The sequence below is a fragment of the Lates calcarifer genome, linkage group LG23 (genome assembly GCF_001640805.2).
Source record: "Lates calcarifer isolate ASB-BC8 linkage group LG23, TLL_Latcal_v3, whole genome shotgun sequence".
Taxonomy (NCBI): domain Eukaryota; kingdom Metazoa; phylum Chordata; class Actinopteri; family Centropomidae; genus Lates; species Lates calcarifer.
Window position 1 is genome coordinate 11,432,617 of NC_066855.1, and position 20,527 is coordinate 11,453,143.

At 41.4% G+C, this 20,527-nt stretch overlaps 1 protein-coding gene across 2 annotated transcripts in view; it reads left to right on the plus strand.

Moving 5' to 3' along the window:
• The window catches only part of adkb (adenosine kinase b), a 105,459-nt gene that overhangs the window by 70,723 nt on the left and 14,209 nt on the right, over positions 1-20,527 (plus strand). For both annotated transcript variants that reach the window (XM_018703301.2, XM_018703302.2), the window contains exons 7-8: positions 1,990-2,160; positions 19,186-19,221. In XM_018703301.2, coding sequence (XP_018558817.1) covers positions 1,990-2,160; positions 19,186-19,221 — 207 coding nt within the window. The remainder of the gene's footprint in view (positions 1-1,989; positions 2,161-19,185; positions 19,222-20,527) is intronic.

A 20,527-nucleotide genomic window follows, 5' to 3' on the forward strand; every position in this document is an offset into this window, starting at 1 on the left:
GGATGTGTCTGCTGAACAACACACAAAGACTTCCGGTTCTTTGAATCATCAATTAGATGTTGGTTAATATTGTAATTTATCATTTTTATTCATTTCTTTGGGTTAGTTCTCAGGGTTTCTGGCAGTTTTTGTACAACAGAATTGGGCCTAACATCATGAAGATTAATACTCTTTTATGAAATGCACAGGCAATCTTCCACACAGCAAATGCCATATATTTAATGATTGTGACAGTTAACAAACTAAATAGATTACTAGACTAAATGTCAGAAACATAGTGGCTTCCACCTCAGCTATTAAACATCATGGGATAATCCCAGATTTCTACTGGTTTAAAGATTATTGTGTTATTTTATGAAGCATGGTTTTTGGCAGTCTTAGTTTATTTCAGCATTTTGAAACTCTGTGCAACATGTTATCCCTTGGACTGGATGTACTATGTTTTCTAGGTCTGTAAATAACCACATCAAATTAAAGGGACTTGAGTGCTCAAATAACAATTGAGTAAAACAGTGTAAGAGTAAATCAGTATTTCATGGACAGAATTCATTCAGAAATCAGTTAATGTATTTCAGTACTGAGTTATGGGCAATTTAATGTGATGGCACTGGCAGTGGTACTGAGGTTAGAAGTAAATTACACAGAGCCAGTGTGTGATTAGAGAAGCTGTGGCATGGCTTTTAAAGTTCACCACCCCTCAGGATATTTGATCGAGCCGCCGGCCTTTGATCAGCGTTAACATTACGGTAACCATGACAGTTTATTTTCAACTACCAAAAAAAGACCATTTGTGTCAGAAAACAATCTCCCCTTCCTCTGACACGTTGGCACACCGCAAAAGAAAAATGTCAGGGTCAGTGATGGGCCATTAGCCCAGAGTGAGTTCCTTCTGTGCTCCCAGACCCATTGAAAACACCTTTTTAGTCTTCAACAGATGGTACAGTGACATAGTAACCACAGGCACTGACCTGGGCCTTAATTTAAAGACATTTCCAAAAACCCACAGGACATGCAGTGCTACACAGGATCGACAATGTCTGCCCAGACAGTGAATGATACTGCAAATGTGTAATAAAGAATTCACCTGCTCACCGGCTGTATTGTTATGCCTTGTACATTTGACTGACTGCATAGTCACCCTCTATTCATCGGTATTATACCCCTTTCTTTTTCATGGAGGTCGCTCCTCTGTTGCTGCAAATGTCATAGTGCTTTAATGAGAACTGCACTGTAGCCCACAATGGAAGCTTTTCAGCCAGATTAAATGTATCACTGTGCTGAAACTTTCCTTCCCCCACCCCCACCCCTTTTTGCCCCTATTGTGACACAGTGGTTTTACAGAGCAGCTTGTTGCTGAAAAACAAGGTTAAGAAGATCAGTATCAAAGGAGGAGTGTTTTTGTGTGGCTTGCAGGAGAGTCTCGCTTCAGGTTTCCACCTGAAACACAAAGGTGTTTTCTTACCTGATTTGTATTCATTCACACAATGAGTGGACCTGCCTCTCTTGTTTCCAAGTAAGGAGAGTCCAGACGAGACTTTTGTTCGCCCTATCATCGGATACGTGCATGTTGCTTCCTCCAGTACGAGCCTTGGAGCCCTGCCACAGGCTTTGTCCTGGATGGATTTTTTCCTGCCCTTTTTCCTCTTCTTTGTTGCTCTGTGTATGTTCTAAGAAAACATTTCAGATAAATGTTTGAGCACTCCCGCCGCTTTACTTTCTTTTGGCTGCTGTGTTATTTCAGTAATACCAAGCCTTGTCACCCTAAAATTGCCTTGTCAGAATCCAAAAACCACAAATTAGCAGTTTAAAGTGTTTGAGTCCATGAGGTAGCTGCTGTAGCTCACTCCATTCTGGCCCATGCTGTTTTGTCAAAACACAGATGATGCAGCCTGTACAGCAGTACTGTTCAGATTAATTTATTTGATTTGGTTGATGTCAGTCAAAATGATAAAAACATAATGTGAGTAAATATGTTTGTCTTGGTTTTAGGGTTTCTTCCTGACGGTGTCTCCGGAGTCAATCCTCAAGGTTGCGAAGCACGCTTCAGATAACAACAAAATCTTCTGCATGAACCTCTCAGCACCTTTCATCAGCCAGTTCTTTAAAGAGCCCCTGATGATGATTATGCCTTACGTCGACATCTTGTTTGGCAATGAGACGGTAAGTGAAACAAGACATCTGGACGTTTGCTAACACGTTGTTCTGATTAAGGTGTACAGTACATGTATTTTTGTATGTATGCTTACATTCTGGTCAACAAAAGAGGTAATGTTTTCAGACGTGTTTCCATATTTGTTTGTTTTTTACTATTTTGTAGGATCTCAAAAACCTATTTGGTAGAAAGTTAGGCAATAGGCTTTGAGCCCACTACTTTGGTCCAGGTTGGTGATCCACTGCCTTTTCCTGCAGCGCTACCATGATCTTGACATTGTTGGTTTTGACCCCAGTGTCTTGTCTATTGGATGGATCGCTGTAAAATTTGGTTCAGACATTCACAGTCCCCACAGGATGAACTGTAATCACTTTGGTGAATCTTTGACATTTCTGTCTAGCGCCATCATCAGGTTTACTTTGCCTGAAGACCTCCTCTAAACAACAGATATTTCCATCAGCTTCAGCTGTATTTAATTTTAAGTGCTGTTTAGCAAATATTAGCATGGTAACAAGCTAAACTTAGATTGCCATTGTGAGTATGTTAGCATACTGGCATTAGCATTTAGCTGAATTTGTATATGTAGGTACTGCCTTTAATACTCACCCTGACTTCTGTCTTATTTTATGCCTCCTCCTCCTGGATATCCATAGTTGACGCTACTGAAACATGATTAATTTCAGTGGCTGTGACTCAACATTCATGAGTGTAGTTTGAACTTAAAAACAGTTCATCCTCATACAAGTCCTAATATTCTCTGTCAGGAAGTCTGCCATCAGTCAATCAAGAACTCAGAACTAGATGCAGACTTAATTTGGAATATATTTTCTATTAACATTTCAAATTAAAAGGATTGCAAGCTAGGTGAAAGTATGTTCCCTCTCTGAGTGCTTTATAGTTTAACACTATATCTTCTTACTTTGTTTAAAGCAAAATTAAAGTGCCAGCTCCACTGCTTCATTCCACTCATTGCCCTTGTTTCTCCTCAGTATCAATTTAACTTCTCACTTATCACTGCGACATAAAGAGATGAATAAGAATTATCCCGGTAATCATTCATCTCAATCGCGTCACTATTTCATGCCGGTTAATCTATCGATTTCTCTCGGCTCTGTGGAAGTGAGTAGCTGGTTGGAGGTCAAGCTGTGGTCACAGACCGCGGTGCTGCTGGGAAGTATCCTCTAACAGGCCAGCTGAGCTTGACTCCGAGGCACCGCCTGGACAAACTGCACCTTTTAGGTGGGGGGGTGGGGGGGTATGATCACTGGACTGAACTGGCCTCCCCACTGCTAAAGCTACTAAACAGAGCCCTGTCTTTAGGTAGAGATGGGGTCCACAGACCAGGACAGAACTGGAAGAAACTGCTCAGCATTTGAGGATTTATTGCTGTTGCTGACTTCAGCTTTTTCCTCTTTTCTTTCCTCTCCCAACATAAGACCTCCCTTTTACATATGCACCTCTCTCTTGCTCCCTAATTGCTGTGAGGAACGATTCTGTCTTCTAAACCAGGGTGTACATTTTGCAAGCGTTATGTATTTTCGGGTGGGTGGTACTGTAACTGTTTGCCTAAGAAGTTTGCTCACACCTCCAGTCATTACAGTTTAATGACTCTGGATAATTGCAATGTATGTTTGTTGAAGGAGATTATCTTTTGGAGACTCTGTCGGGGCTTGCTCTCCGGAATTGAACCTGGCTACGTCCGCCAAAATAAGAGATTCAGTGGGAAACAGAGCAGATATTCACCACTCAGCAGCCTCAAGCAGTGAGGTCTTCCAGGGTCTGTATAGGACTAATGCCTGTCCAGAGTATTTTGACTCCTTTTGGCCTTCCCCTGTGTTGGCTGCTGGGAAGAGGGAGTGGGGGAATGACTGCTCATACAGTCAAGCCCCAGACCTCCCATTGTGCACAAGCCAGACAAGGTTGGCGGTCATGCAGTGGTGCATGGTGAGTGACAGGCAACAGGGCTGCCTCGCCCACGCTCACCCCCTCCAGCCCCCCTGGCCCTCCTCTCGCCCCAACTTCCACCCCCCAAAGTGATGGATCAAGCCTCAGCCCGCGATGCTTTCATAACAAGTCAGTGACAGTCAGGATCATGCAGACTGACTCCTATAGCCTCGCACAATGTGCCATAAGGGAAGGCTAATGTGTCTGCCTCTCTCTGCCTTCGTCTCCCACACTTACTGAGTCACGATACAGAGCTAGGCACACTTGGGGAAATATGTTTAAAGCAGCTGTAAGATCTCATGTTTTGAAAGTGGCTATTAATAATTTTGGGCAAGATTGAAGTTTTTGAGAACCAAGTGCTGGATTAATCGTCATGACTGGGATCTTATTTCAGTCAGATCACAATTCCCTTTTTATTGTTTGAAATTCCATAACAGCAACACCACAGACTCCAAAAAATGTCAATAGCCTCTGTTTCTTCTCTTGTTTTTGCCTTCATCTGATGTTGAAATGTGTCTGTGTTTCTGACCGAGCCTACCCTGGGTAATTCTGCTGTAACTCGATCCTGCTGGTACTTGTTTGAAACCTGGCATCAGCAGGCCCTGCCTGGCCTATCAGCAGCTTTGCACTTATATAACAGTCTCCCATCCATCCTGTAATTACTGCCTTTTTGGGGCATAGTGTAGTGTCTGTCTGGGTGGGGTGGGGGGTGGGGTGGAGAGGCTAGCGACGTTGTCTCTGCGTTGCCAGGGCCTCTGAGATGGTGCCGACGGAGGCACATAGACATCAGACGCTACTTCACTTAATTGGCAAACATGTCGTGTGATAACCTGGGAACAGCACAAGCCTAATTGAGTCCTCCTGTGCTGTCCTCCTCTGACTACCTGACATGGAACCCAGGGCATTACATTTCCCTCCATTTAATGGCTGCAGTTAATTAGGCCCGAATGAGGGAATCATTACTGCTGGAAAAACCACATGCCAGTGGATTCGCCGATAAAATTAGCCACAATTTGCTTTTGCTATTTGAGCATAAGAGATAAACCACACAATGGGGGGGAAAGGATTGAACCATTACTGGCGGATTTGTATTGTGGAAATTTAGACATATCATAGACAAATGGAACGATTAATCAAGAGTGAATTAATCACCCTGACTGATGTTTTTTTAAGCCAGGATTCATGGCTTTCTCAATTTAGATCATTTCATGTGCTTGGGCTTTTTTTTTTTTTATCTGTGCAAATGGTTTAAAAATGTGCTTCCTTAATAAAACAGTACCGCAGATGAGGAGCTTAGTTTTTTGCCCCACAGCCAATACCCAACAACCTACTCGCTCCTCTGCCATTAACATTATATACCACCCCCATACAGGAGCTCCACATGCCTTCCATTGCTGTCCAATGTGTTCTGCAGCTCCACACTCAGAGGGAGCTTATTTATATGGGTCCCGGCCCCGTCTTCCAAACGAGAGACAGCCATTGTAATTGAATACTCAATAGGTGAGCCATTTAACAAAAGTGGAAATGGCATTCAGCTATGTATTAATGTGCTTTGCTGAGGCAAAAGGAACCATCATCATTTCAATGTTCAAGCTGTTTTAAAAGAGCATTTAGCCTGCCATCTCTCCAGGCCATGAGAGCAAAATGACACGGATTTCTTCCTCCTCTGTACTTTGTGTGAATGTTCCTCGCCTAATATTTTCTATGGTTATCTCGCTTATTTTCCCATCCATCCTTCAGCACCTCTCCGTGATCTAGGTGGAGGGATACAAGCAGCTCTACAGAAGGTTATTGTCATGAAAAGCCCCTCAGGCGTTTTGGCTCTCAGCCCTGTTTTTCTACATCTGCATGCAGTGTGCGTGTGTGTGTATGAGGTGGTGGGGGCTCTAATGATTTTTCCAGGACAGGCTGAAGTGGGTGTACAAGTATATATATATGTGTGTCTGTGTGTTTGTGCGGATGGAAAAACGGCAGGCGGAGGAGATACAAGAGCAATATGGCGTCATTTCTTAACATCTCTCCAGATTCGTCATTTGGCTTTGTTTGTTTGATAGACTGCTTGGAAGCCTTATCTTATGTGGTGAGGCCCATGGCTGTTTATCGCCTTGGTGACGTGTGCGGGACCGTGGACGTGCGTGCTCTCTGCTGTCAGTATGTGTGGGTGATGGCAAGTTCACTAAAGACCCCTTAGGGTATGAGGGGTGTTCTCGCAAAAAAAAAAAAAAAAAAAAAAAAAGAGGAATAGGAGAAAGAATTTCCCCTTGACAGCTCACCCACAGCGGACCCAAGATGTGCTTCTCAACTGTAGCTTGGGGAAAATATCCCGTCTCACTGCCTAAAACAAAGAGATGTGAGAGCTAGATTAGCGTATTACCGAAACAGCTTTCCTTTTAGGCTCTTCTCTCGCTCCTCCTGTCAGAGCTGTCTGCAGAGAACAGGGAAGAACATGAGACATTAACCTCCATGTGTTTATTCACAAGGCCCCACAGGCCAACTGGGAGGATGAACACAGAACCATCTCTAAAGCCGGCGAAGCGGAACAATCACAATGTGTCATTGGAAGAAAAGACATGAAGTATTAGCTGCTGCTCTCCTTTGTGTCTTTCACAACTGAATTTTAATTGAATGTGCTATTTCTGTGATGAGTCACATGCCTTCCGCTCAGCGCCAGAGTACTTTGACCTTCAGTGTGACGTACAGTCAGTGCAGTCAGTGAGTTGTGTGATGAGTCATAGCGCACATTATCTGTGATGATTTGCTAAATGCAAAAACTGCCTTGTTTTATTTTGGTTTCTTATTTATTTTTATTCTTTGTTTAATACCAGATCAATGGCTCCCAGCCCTGGGATCAGAACCTTCAAAGTTGCGATATGATTAAAAGGACTGAAAATAAGGGAAAAAGAACCAGTTCTGCTGCATAATTTGTTTATTTTTTGTCTAAGCGCTCATTAGTTGAACTGCTCGCAACTTGTAGACATATGCAACCAGTGACAAGGGGTCACATGTGAACATTGATTGGCTTTAAAGTGAGAGAATGTAAATGATGCTGAAGTAGAATCAGATGTCCAGAATTGTCTTGTGTCAGTGGTTCCCAACTGGTGTAGCTTCAGGGACCAAATTTTCCCTTAGACCCTGTTCATACCAGGGATTAACATGCATCTTTGGTGCGCTTTAAGTACAAGTGTGAATGCACCCAAGACGCATTGAGGATGCATTGAGATTCAGTCACCCAGAATGTAGTCTGAGCCGCATACGTCCACATTCTTTAAACATTGTGGACGCAAATGTGTCTGGGCCACACTGAGGGACCTCCGACTTAACTGACGTCCTCTGTGTAAGCAGAGGTACGCACGCATTTGTAATCATTCAGTTGGCTCTCAAATAGCGTAAGCTGGCTTTGTCCACAACTTCTGAAAATTTCTAAGAGATACATTACGAGTGCATCAAGTAGAACACACCAAGGAATAAATCCAGTCTGTGTTGTTTTGATTTCTTTTTCTTCTTAAAATATCTGCCAGTTAAAAACAACAACACATTTTTGGTCTTTGCTGCAAAAACATTACATGTGTTGATTTTCATATAGAGCTTATTTAGGCTTCAGAAATACTATTTTGATAAACAGGCCTGATGAAAAGAATAGGCAAATATAACTGCTGCTTTGCTAAAAATCCATTAAAATCCATCACATTTCAAAGTTGTTTTTTTTTTTTTTTTGGGACTTTTTTTTTTGGACAAAGTTGACCCACATGCTTGCAGAAATGACTCATGGTCCACTTTTAGACTGTGACCCACTGGTTGGAAACCAATGAATTACATCATCATGAGGCAATCTGATTAGAGTGAATGGAAGAAGCCTCCAAGAACTACGCTTAACTGGGTGCCAAATTTTGGCATATTGGCCACAATCAGAGATGCAATTCACACAACATCCACCAGACCACAAATGTTTCCCATTACACAATCATTACAAAACAGAGAGACTGTTTGCATTCAAAATAACAATTTTAGCCAGAATTTTTTTTTTGCAATTCATTTGTGTGGAAGACACCAGGAAATCAAATTCTTCCTCTAATGCTCATGTATCAGAAAAAACCTGAAAAACTTTTTCGACTTTGTGACCAGTGAGCAGCTTTTAATGGAGTCACCACCTTGGAACACAATATCCAGTAATCCATGCCACCAGCAGGAAACAACCTACAAGTCTCCTGATGAGGTGTTTACTTACTGCTTTATGTCCTTGATAAAACAACTGAAATGTTAGACGTGGTAAAATGTATCAGAACAGTAGCACAAGTAGTAAAAAGTCACAAAGTCAGCAAACTGATCCATTAATATCAGGTACGCAACAATATCTGCCTTAAGTTTCCTGTAACTTTAGCTAACATTAGGATGTGTTCTATGCTTATATATTCAATTTTTCATTTGTAAGAGGAAGATAGTGTTGTTTCTTCTGTCAAAAATGTGCACAGTCTCACTTTAAAGAGCCACAAGCTAAAAGGAACCACCACTCGATCACATAAAGTTTCACTACAAGAAACTACAGCTGCTACAATTAAACCATTAGCATTTCCCTTTCTGTATACAGGCAGAGAGAGGATTCAGTACAGAGGAGGAATGATCTCTCCAACATTCCTCTGTTTTTCCTGGCCTGTCTGTTTGCGAGTCATGGTACTTTGGGAGCCAGCATGGCTCCACCAGAGGAGTCCAACTAACCACTGTAATTGTGCCGTGCCGAAGCCGCCTTCCCCAACCCTGGGATTGAACCATGAAATATTCGAAAATGCCGGGGTTAAGAGAGGGGGGTCTTTGGCAGTGCAACATGTGAAATGTGAGACCATAGAGCATCTTTAACAAGGAGGCGGATAGAAAGCCAGCCAGCCAGCCAGCCAGCCAGTCGGGCAGCCAGGGCACACGGTGGAGTCCTCTGAAGGAGAATAATTATGGATGTAAGAGGAGATATTGCGCTGGGAGCAGATCAATAGTGCCCACGTTCTGCTGGCGCTGAGGCCAGTGTATTTCTGTCACAGCAGGAGAGAGTGCAGGATATCAGCTTGTTGCTGGAGGGACCCGTAGAAGTTTGAACCGGCGGGCTTCCCAGATACCCTTACAACCCTCATGCTCCCCCAATCCCCCAACCCCCCAACCCCCCACCCCAATCACTGCTGCTTGGAGTTTGGCTGGTTGCCCCCCCCCCCTTTCCTCCCCATTTCCAATCCTCTTATCCACACAGAGTTGGCGGGAGGACTGGCCTTTGTCTACTCATGATTGTATTCCCACAGTCCAGGCTATACAGTCATGTTTTCCAGTGTCGTTTGGAGGACTCCCCTATTCTCCTCATGGTTAGAAAATTCTGGAGAAGAAAAGGACAAAGGACCCAATCAACAGGCATAATCTACCCACCCGTAATACCAAATTAATTCGCCTCATGCCATGAATAATGGAACCTATGGGCTTATTTTAGAAATTTTGGTTAGCTCAATCTGCCTGTTGCTCCCACTCGAACTGAGTGAATTATTTGTTTTTCTAATTTACTGTGGGTATTTTTTATTGCATCATGCCAAGCATTTCCTTCTAGAGGAGCCATGTGGTTATTTTGCTCTCCCTGCAGCATCTATCATATGTTAGTTGTATGCGTACATGTGAAAAGATTTATCCTCCTTGTTGACGGGCCGCTGCCCTCCTGTGCTGCTTTTCATCTGGTAAAATGGCCATCTTATGCCACATCAACGGATAACATGCTGGACATCATCTCAGTTTTTGTATGGCCAATTTATTCAGACAAAGCTCTCATGTCCCCTGTGCACACAAATGGTTTGAATTATTCTGAGAGCTTTTTTCCCCCTTCCCTGGCTTTCTTATTGTCTGAAGCATGCAAGTCCCTTCAGAGCAGATCTTTGTTTCTCATTAGGAGGTAAATAGAGCAGGCCAAATGCTCATATGTTTATTATACACAGGAGGGCATGGTCACTGTTCTCGGCAGTTCAGAGCAGGAAAAAAAGCCGGCTGCTTTTTTGACCTTTGTTTGCAGAGCCTGCAACCAAATGTCTGTTGAATTTACTGGATAATAAGCTGCAAGGAACTGATGGACTGTGAGGAAGTTGGGTTCAACCTCAACAAAAGTTTTTAGAAAGCAGAGGCTGTTTTTTACCCAGAGTGAAAAATATATGTATTATCAGCATCAAAGTTTACACAGAATAAAAATCAGCATAAATGTAAAATATGTGCACATATATTCACTCAAAACAGAAAGAAAACAAGAGAATAATCATATTGGATCACACAAAAATGGCAACAAACTGCAAAATGACAGAAGCTACTAACAGCAACCAAGGTTTTCAGTTGTATTTCTCTATAATTTTGAGTAATTGTGACTCTTAAATACAGTTAAAAAGAACATCTAAAGCTAATTGATAGAAGTTAAAACTCATAAGGTAACGTAAGCTGACAAATCAGGACTGCTTGGTTGTGTTTTGATCAGACTTGAGTCATTTGCCACAAAAGAAAACAGCTCAACGTGTTGTTGGATTCTTGCTTTGTTACATTATGATTGATGTGTGGAAATAACCCAGCATCACCTCTTCTTCCCACTTAAAACCAGAGATAAGAGTGCAGGCAAAAACATAAATACACAGGTCTCTCATGTGAAATAACAGGTATTATTATAACTTTGGCATAAAATAACATGCTCGTGTAGGAGCCCTTCAGTGATTAAGAAAATACACCTTCAAGGTCGTCCTCAGCAGGTTTTATGACTAAAGGGCATTCAGAGAACTCAAACTCTTGGAGTGCTGAACAACGCCTTGATTCACCTGAACACATTATTTCTATCACTTCAGTCTTAAGATAATTTGATGTATTGACCCTGAAAATGTGCCTCCAAAGAGCTTGAATCAAGATTGCAGTTCAGTTGCTTTCATATTCATGACTAAGAAACAGTAATCGTCTAACTATGGAAGTCCTGGATCCTGAAAAATTCAGTTAGGTGGACCTTGACCAAACAAGCTCCCAGACAATCAATAAAACCTACTCGAGCAAAAGTAAAACTTCACTTGAGAACAAAATGAGTTCTCGGTTATGTTAGCAGCTCATATTTCCTCAAGTAAATTATTCAGGTAAGTTTAGGGGGCCCTAATTGCATTTACTTGATTACTTTTTCACTCCAGTGCAGTCAAACTAGCAAGAGAGGTTCATCTGATGAGTCAGGATTATTGCATCCATCCAAGCTGGGGGATAACCATTTTATGATGCAAAAGTAATCAAAATCTGAGTGCAATGAGATTTATTAGAACTAGTTTAAAAAAACTGCAGCATTAGCTCTGCTTGTTTAGCAGACTAGTTCATCCACCATTTTTCCTTCATCCAGTGTCGTTCCTTGAGAGATAGCCAGTCTCTGGTAGTCTAGACGCTGTTCGCTGACCCCTTGTTAGCGCCCAGAGGTGAGATGTGTGATAGAGGCCCTTAGTGCTGATAAGGCCATCAGTCTGATAACTAACTCCCCCCAGCACAAAGCTGCTACTGCCGCTGCCACGGCTTCCATTAGCCCCACCAGACTGGCTGAATGCCTGTCTGCTCCCTCCCGCTCTATCTGAGGTTACATCCTCTGTTCTAAGCCCCTTATGCAAACCCTGCCTTCCCTTGCTGAGATTGCTATCAGCTGAGATATTTATGTACTGCACATGTTTCCGATTGTTTAACCTTTGGACCTGTGCTGTAGGTGCTGCTGCTGTCCCTGTGGGCTTGCAAGGAGACCTCTCTCCTGTCCTTGTATACAGACTGAGTTAGATGAGAGCAGAGGCTGTTGCCAGAGGTGTGTAATGGACTGGCAGGAAAGGGCGCTGTTGAAATTGGCCACATGAAAGCTTGGGTTAAACTTGCTTTCAAGTTTGGATAAATCTCATCAAAGTGGATTTAAAAGAATATGTTCAACCAAATTATTTTATTAGTTATTTCCTTGATTCTAGCTATTTTACATTTTCCACTGATCCAGAGGCCATTTTTTATTTGCAGGCACTGTCCACAGTAATGAACTGGCATAATTTAACATCACTAATGCTAAGGAGTTTGCACACTCTGTATTGCTGTATAATAAAACTTTATTGCAATAAGGTAAAACACATCTCCCTACAGGGTAAAGTAAAATACTTTTATCAACTTTATACCACCAAGTGCAGAATGAACAAGAGGTAAATTTGCCAAGTCTGGTTAACCTGAATCAATCAGCACAATCAGGATTGAGGTCAATCCTGACCATACTAAGCCTGAGTCATTCCAACCTGTTCCAAATGCCAGCTCTCAAAAATGCCCCATTGCATTCCCTCGAAGCACTGCAGCTGCAGTATATTGAAAACAACTGTGGAGTACCAATAAAATGAACAGCAGACAGCAATTGCAACTAAAGAAATGACAGCGAGCCAAACATTTCAGTGGCATTTTGCAGGTGAACCAAACCTCTGTGTTGCTGTCAGTTGAAAACTACAAATGAAGTAAAGTATTTTGTTCACGCTGAACAAGAGAGGCTGTTCAAATCCTGTCCAAATCCTACCACAACAGATCCACACTGACACGCCTCTCCCCACAGAAAAGAGACAGTAAACAAAATATTGTAGGAAAACATTCTTTCTGAATGCAGCACCATTTAGCCATTAGAAACATTTAATTTTAGCATAGACTTACTGTAAGTGTGCATTTGGAGCTGTATTGTGGAAGAAACAATATACAACAATGTATATGTAATTTAATTAAATCAGATATCAGGTCCACAGATACTCACTTGTAATGGATTTAGAGTGGAGACAAAAAAAGTCATCAGGACTCCTCTGTTTCTAAGCAGATGTGACATTGCAGTTTACAGCAATGCATTATATAATGAACATAGCTTGAGGGGAGCAGAGATGTGACAGAAGTTGAAAATGAATACCATCGTACGCAGTGCTGAAGGTACTGCAAATGTAAATGCTCCATCTCATAACAACACCCCATCTGGCGGAACAGTGGACGGAGTTGTATAAAGCAGAGGTGGAAATAAAGGAGTTATTAAAAAAATATACATCACAATTGCTAGCAGGTGTTTTTAAGTGCTTTTTCACAACTTTGCTTCAAGACATTAGAGAAACGCTGATAAGAACACAAATTTGAGGTAATGCATTTGGGAGTTAAGAGGAAGCCCTAGTTTGGAATCCAGCTAAAACTGTCTGTGCAAGGCAGATGTAAATCTGTCAGTAACACAAAAACTGACGTGCATATTAAACCTGTACAATCACACCCTAATGTAAGAAAATAACTAGGTAGGGATGAAACATGCCACTTAATGGCTCTGTAAAAACTAAAGTGAAATGCCATCAGTTGTTGTTGACTAAATTCCCAGAGGCAGTAAAAACGACTCCTGCCTCTCTCTGGAGTGTGTTATTCCTGCGTGTGTGTTTACCCTCATGTTTGTGGCATGTCATGCTCGAGCAGGATTGCTACATTCTCCTGGGAGCTTTAGGAGTGCTCGGTACAGGTGATTTATTCCTCCTAATCTGTCCTGCACAGTAGCAGGCGGCTGCCTTCCTTCCACCCAGCGTGAGTGAGGTGCTATCAGCTTGCATGATCATATTGATAATCAGCTGCGGTCGTTATCGGCCCACATATCTTTGAAGCGGCAGCTTCCTGTTCAGCAGCACCTGGACTCGTGCTGGGGGCTGACGTCCTGACATCCAGGAGGAGTCGTGTTTGTGACCCCGGGGGCCAAGTCAAGGGCGCTGACAATCCCCACGGATGCCATCGCTTCGATCAGTTATTCATTCTCCATCCACCACCCAACCTCCCCCGTAATGTATGCTGTAGTAATCTGGCTGGAAATGCTTGAGTTGAATGCCAGATGTTGTTTTTACTGGGCATTTATGAAAAGCTGTCTGACTCGCCTCAGTGATGTCATACACTTACATGCAGGGAATGAGGAAAACATCATATGCCATTGTTATATATATCTATAAGTGGCGATAATTGGCTGAATTATTTGAGATGTCATGACCCAGTCATGCTCAGTTAAGTTTAAAAGGTTTCTACAGTAAGTAATTTGTCATTTCCAACTGATCTGTCCAGACCTTACAATTTGTTCTCCTCTAGTTTGCACAGTGTGACAACTAAACCTGTTAAAGAAGGCATATTTTCAACAATCGAGAAAGTCTGTTCTCTCTTATAATGATTCGAGGCTGAAAACCCTGATGTCTTAGAAATGAGCTCTGATTGAAATGGCTAGAAAAGAGGAAGAAAACCAGGGTGTTGTTGTAAATTTTCTTGTCAGGGCTATACCCTCCTCAGTATCGTGTGTTGTTCCCCCCCCCAAACACACATACACAGAATGTGCCATACAATACAATTCAATTTCTGCTTCAGCATCAGCTTGGGCTAACACGGTCAAGCAAATGCCTATTTTCTGAATGGCCTGGGGGAGTTACGCTTTTCAGCTTATCAACTTTTATTAACCTTAGCACTGAGGTTTGCTCTTTGATTTAGATTCTTCGGGAAACACTGAAATTGGATTTTTTTTTTTTCCTCTCCCCAACTCTCACTCCTGCTGTGACATATGCTCAACAACTTGTTACACAGAGGAGAATAAAGTAAACGCTTGCTTTGGTTTGTTACTGGTAATATTTTATCTTGAGAGCTGATAACTTCTCTGGTTTTCCTAATTTCATGTCTTGCAGGTGTCCTTATCTATGCAAACATGCAGTAAATGTTATAACCAGTGGGAAATGTCTGTTATGCGATGCAGAGCAGGGAAGTGGATGTACCCACTGATTCTGAAAGTATTTTTGGCCACTGTAAATTTGCATGTCAAATTTTCCTGTAATGATAAAATCATGTTTCTCAATGTTCCTCAACATAGCATCATGGCATAATTTAAAAATAGCTCAACACTATGTTATTTTTAAAGTGGCTGTACTCAGTACTTTTATATTTACAGTGAATCAGCTGCTTGAATGTGAAAAGTCCCTCCAAAGAAAACCAAAGAAAATTATTGCCCAACTGTGTAGTTCCTCTCAGCTCATTGTTTTGGTTCTCTGACCTACTATTTTGGTTCACTCTCCTGGCTCCCATAGTGTTTTGGCCACAGCAGGCAGCCATCTTCAGTGAAAAAACTCTAACAAACCCACTGTTAGACTATCTACTCGGCACCAAATGACAGAGAGACAAAGTTAGCATCGAGCCTGTGAACATAGTGGAGCAGCCAGTGACTCCCAGCTGCTGTATGTGTGTATGTATGTGCTTTGTCAGGAGTTGACAGAGACCAAAAACAGAACTAAAAGGAGAATTATTATTTACTTGGTGGCTAGAAACACAACTCCAAATGAATTCTTACTGTATGTTGCAGGATGTGTAGATTACTCTAAAAGGTTAGCCATATAAATTAATGTATTTAATTAATTAATTAATTAATGTATTTGTTGCTTGTTTCCAGTGACTAATCTGAAAAAGTCAATAGAATCATAAGAACTTGAACTGTGAACGTAAAGTGATTCAAAGTGCAGAACATAATTTCAGCAAGTGTAATTTGTAGCATCTGCTGCCATTAGCACTGCGATCTACCAAATTTTAAGCTCAGCAATCGAATGTTTCTAACCACCGTGCTCTCTTTAGTTGAGTTCATCCTTATGTTTTTTTTATGTACACAATCTTGTGGCTTTTGACTTGTTATCATTTAAGTGTCCCAAACATAAGTCACCTTACATTATCTATGAGAAAATGAGTAGGGTCTGTACTTCCAGAACCCTGAGTTCCTTCTTTTCCCCTCTATTTATGATAAAGACTGAATGATCAGCAATCTGTGCTCATTGAAAAGAAAAAAATAGAGTCCATACAGCATGGATAACTTCACACAGAATAACCACATACTGTGGTTGCAGAGACTGTTTCTAAACTAGGCTCCTGTCACTTACAGTGTCAAGGAAAACAAAGTGTGAAGCTTTGAAGACTGCCCTTTGCATGAAGTGTGTATTTCCACTTTCATTTTGCTTGGCAAGAAATTGTAGACTCTCTCCCCCCACCCCCACCCCCCATGACTGGGCTCTGGATTATTAGCTTAAGCTCTCTAAAAATATCCCTTTGACTGTTTAAGCCTCTGACAGCAGTAACATCTCACACATTCTGATAGCTTTATACTAACTATGGCTGCAGAGGGCTCATGCACTCAGCCCGCCTTGTTATCTTTTACCTTGTTTGCCCGAGGAGAAGAAGGAGGGGAGAACTTACCGGCCCCCAAAATCTGCAACAGTCCTCTCTCCTTCAGAATCACACTCTGAGCGGCTCATCAAAGGCGAGCATGCAATCACAGCAATCTCCGAACAAACGAGATGCTTTTTTGAGCAGGAGAGGATTTTGCCCAGATGTCACTCGAAGCACTTGTCATTGTTGCGACAGCTGTAGAAGCACATGGACTGTCATTTGAAAACTGTCTACCACAACATACCAAAACAGCACACATCAAATGTGAAACATACACAGCCTGAAGCATGAGATTTTTGAATATTAATGCTGTAAGCCCCTTAAGGAATCATGACTTTTATTGCCTATCATTTCAGTTTTATTGGCTTGCTTGTGTAGTCTCAGTAATTGCATATTTACCACCATACAGTATTTATCATACCAGTACATTAGGTTTAGCTGAGCTTACACTACCAAATATTTTTGATGCTGGCATTCATAACAGCTCATAGAAATTAATAAATTCCTAAAAGGGATTACACTGTACACATGTGGCTCATAGACATTGCTTCAATTATCTTTTCTTCTAACACCCACTCTCTCTCGCAAAGCTTTTCTCACAAATATTATAGCTGCTAACTAGAGAGAGACAGAGGGTGAGATACAGGCATGTGCTGCTCAACAGCTCCATCGTTATTCCAGCCTTCGTTCGTGTGTCTCTTAAATGTTTTGAGATGAAATATCTCTGTTTTGACAAGACATTTTTTGAGCTGCTCGTGTGCCTACGAGATGCTTCATGCTTATCTGTGATGGAACATTCCTGAGGAGAAAAGTCAATATGTGGCTGTAAATAAATGAAAAAAAATGTGGGACCTAAGCCCTTGATAGATTGAAGGGGCGAAGAGAGGAGAAAAGTAAAGGCCGCTCACCTGTACTCATTATAAAACTGCTTCTTGACTACAGTGGCTAATTGACTAGCCTCTCAGCCTCTGTGTGTGTTGAAGGAGAAGGGAGGGGGGTGATGAATTGACATATTGCTGGCGCTGTGATGTTGATCCAAGGCAGAGAGCCATGAGGCTTTCCTCTAGGGACCAGTAACCTTATTGTTCCATGTCATCTCCTCCCCTTCTGTTTGAGGACCAGGTTGTCAACCTCTCCCCAAGGTCATGCAAACACCAGCCCCCCTTCTGCAGATAATTGGATTATTTAGAATCATAGTATCAACTTATTGCCCCATCTGGGGTCAAAAGTGAATTTAGTGCACGAGGTTGTCTGTCATGATTTGTAGCATCGTTCTGAACGGACAAGCAACAGTTTCTGTCATCAGTTAAAGGATCATACCAGCGGTTTCTCATGTTTTGTTTACTGCAGGCATTTATTGGTTTCTGTCCATTTCTGCACAATCTGAGAAATCAATTAACAGACCCTGAAACTAGTCTCAAAAGCACCGGTGTAGTATAATTTTTTGTTTATTTTATTTATTTATTTATTTTTTTTGTGTATACCATTTTAGATACCCATTGTTTTCCATCCATTTCTATTCATTTCTGTATGATATGAAAATCAATTGGGAGCTTCTTGAAACTTGAAAACAAAATTCCCAAGTAGGATAAGTTTTAGCTCTACAGATCATGTATGGGTTAAATTTTGGTAACAATTTTCAAATGCATGCAATATAACTTTGTTTTTTTTGTTTGTTTGTTTTTTGATGTGTTTTTCCAGTCAACCATTACTTTCCATTACTTTCCATACTAAATGAACATCTCTTCAAACTTGTCCCAATGCCTCTGAACTGCACATCATATATGCTTTTTTACTGGTCATTCTCAAATGCGTTCTGTGCAGTTTTACATTTTCAGATGAATTTTTCCCACCTTTCCAGGCACCCATTGATTTCCATTTATTTCACTGTGGTAAGAAAAACACGAGACTCTTGAAACTTGATTGACTTGTCTACTTCACAACAGTGCTCATCAACAGTGCTGTGTGAATTCTTGTGAATTTATTAATGCATGGTAATGCAGTTAAATTGCAGATAGATTTAAAAGTCTGAAAAGAAAACAAACAGAAATATACTGATTTTTTTCCTCATGTTATCTGTTTAATCATCTGCTGACTCCACAGATTTATCTTTGACTCCTTGTTGACTTCCTGACCCCCAGTTAACTGATAATTAACTGCTGTTTAGACAACTTAAGCAAGTTTAAAGAGTCTGCAAATAATATCAGTGGCTTTCTTGAACAGTGGGAAAATACATCAGAAAACCTAAAACTATGCAGCATCAATTTGAATTTGACAACTCCAGTAAGTTTCAAGAGTTTGCTATTAGATCTTCTTGCCATACCTAATGAATGGAAACCAATGGCAGCCTGAAATGGAGAATATATTTATAATATATCTTAATATCTAAAACTACAGCATGTATTTGGTAATGATAAGAATAAATATCAAGGTTACATGATTTGTAGTAAAGAAGCAATCACTTATATAAACACCGGTATGGGTCTTTAAAATGCACCTGTTAGGAGACTAAGGCAACATATAGCAGGTGCTGAATGCCTGCTGTGTTGGGGATTCCCATATACCAGCATATATTCATGGTTTCAGTGGTGGTTTCATGGCTGGAGGCTGATGTGGTGTTATCTCATGCTGCTGTGGTAAGATGAGATGAAGTGGGGCAATAGATTAAATGGGTGGGCTACATGCCTATTAAATCAGGAGTTGGCGGAGCAACACTAACTCAGGTTACTCATTCTCAAGTGACATGGCCGCACATGTGAGGAGCAGAGGGAAGTGAGATGGTTTTACTTCCATGTCTGGAGTGTGACATTGTGCTCTGTTTGTGACTCTGTAATTAACTGCTCATTTGTGTGTGTGTGTGTGTGTGTTTTTATCTTTTCTAGGAGGCGGCCACATTTGCCAAAGAGCTGGGCTTTGAGGTGAGTTGACCAGCAATTGCACACTAAACAGATCCTAAAGGTTTATTTTTGCTGATAATGAAGTTCTTTTTGGACAGTGATTGATGTGCTATTATACTCTCCAGGCCTTGCAGCAGTTGCTATGGAAACCTGGCAGTCGTCATGGTTTCTTTGTTCAGCCAGCTCTCTGTTATGACGCACTCTGCTAGGTCTGCACCCAACATCGCCTACAGATGTTATTTATTGAATTTTGAAAAGCCTCTTGGGAAGCTGAGAAGTTGGGCATGGTTTCAAGCCTTTCTCTGCAGGCTCGGGGCTCATCAGGTTGCCTGGTTAAAAAGCCTCCTCATTATCTTCATTGCACTCAGGGATGATACTGTATGTCTTCCCTTCACTGCTATAGCATTACAGCACACTGAAACACACTGTAGTCTTTTAATAACCAAATTACAGCCACCTGTGGTTTTAGATTATGGAAATGAAAATTACAGTGCTTGTTACCCCATAGAATGTACACTATGTGTTTTAAAGTGGGGCTGCCTCTTAAGTGTAAAATGAATGTTCCCATAGTCTATTTTTTGCTTGTGTTTTGCATATTCCTCGCACTGCTATGTAAATGTGAAATCAAAAACACAAATAGCCGGTGCATGTGTATATGTGTGTGTGCGTGTGTGAGTGTGTGTGTGTGAATTTTTTCAAAATGGGCTCAGGTATTTTAAGTGCCTTCTCTCTTTCAAAGGTAGAGCTGCCTTGAATATGGCTCTGCTCTGTGTGAATAATTGTCATCCAGAATCACTAACGGTGTGATCAACGTGACTGGAATAGAAATGCAATCCTGATGGCAGTGACAGGTTTAAGAGAGGAGAAGGGATGAAGGCAGGAGGGGGGGGGGTGGTTCTTCACATGAAAAAAAAACACAAAGGGCAAAGTGTAGACTGTGCTAGTAGTTACAATTCTTTGACATTTTCCATGTCAACCTGATTATTTGCCAGAACACTCTGCGAAATTGCATTGGATGAATGTGATTTCTCAGATAACATCAGTGGTGTGTACTGCACTTTCTGCATTTCTAGACTGTTCCAGTTCAAAGAGGTTTTCTTCACAGTCGTCTTATTTTTTCTCTCTTGTCACTTTCTGATGACAATTTTACTTGGATCGTATGAGCTAGCCCACATATTTTACACTGACAAGTCTTCAAAATATCAATATAGATACTATGCACTAGCCTCCAGTTTAAACAGGAAATAACAAATACATTGTTACATGAGTAAAAATAGAGGACATTTGTTATTCACACATACACAGCACACTTGAAATATGAGAACAG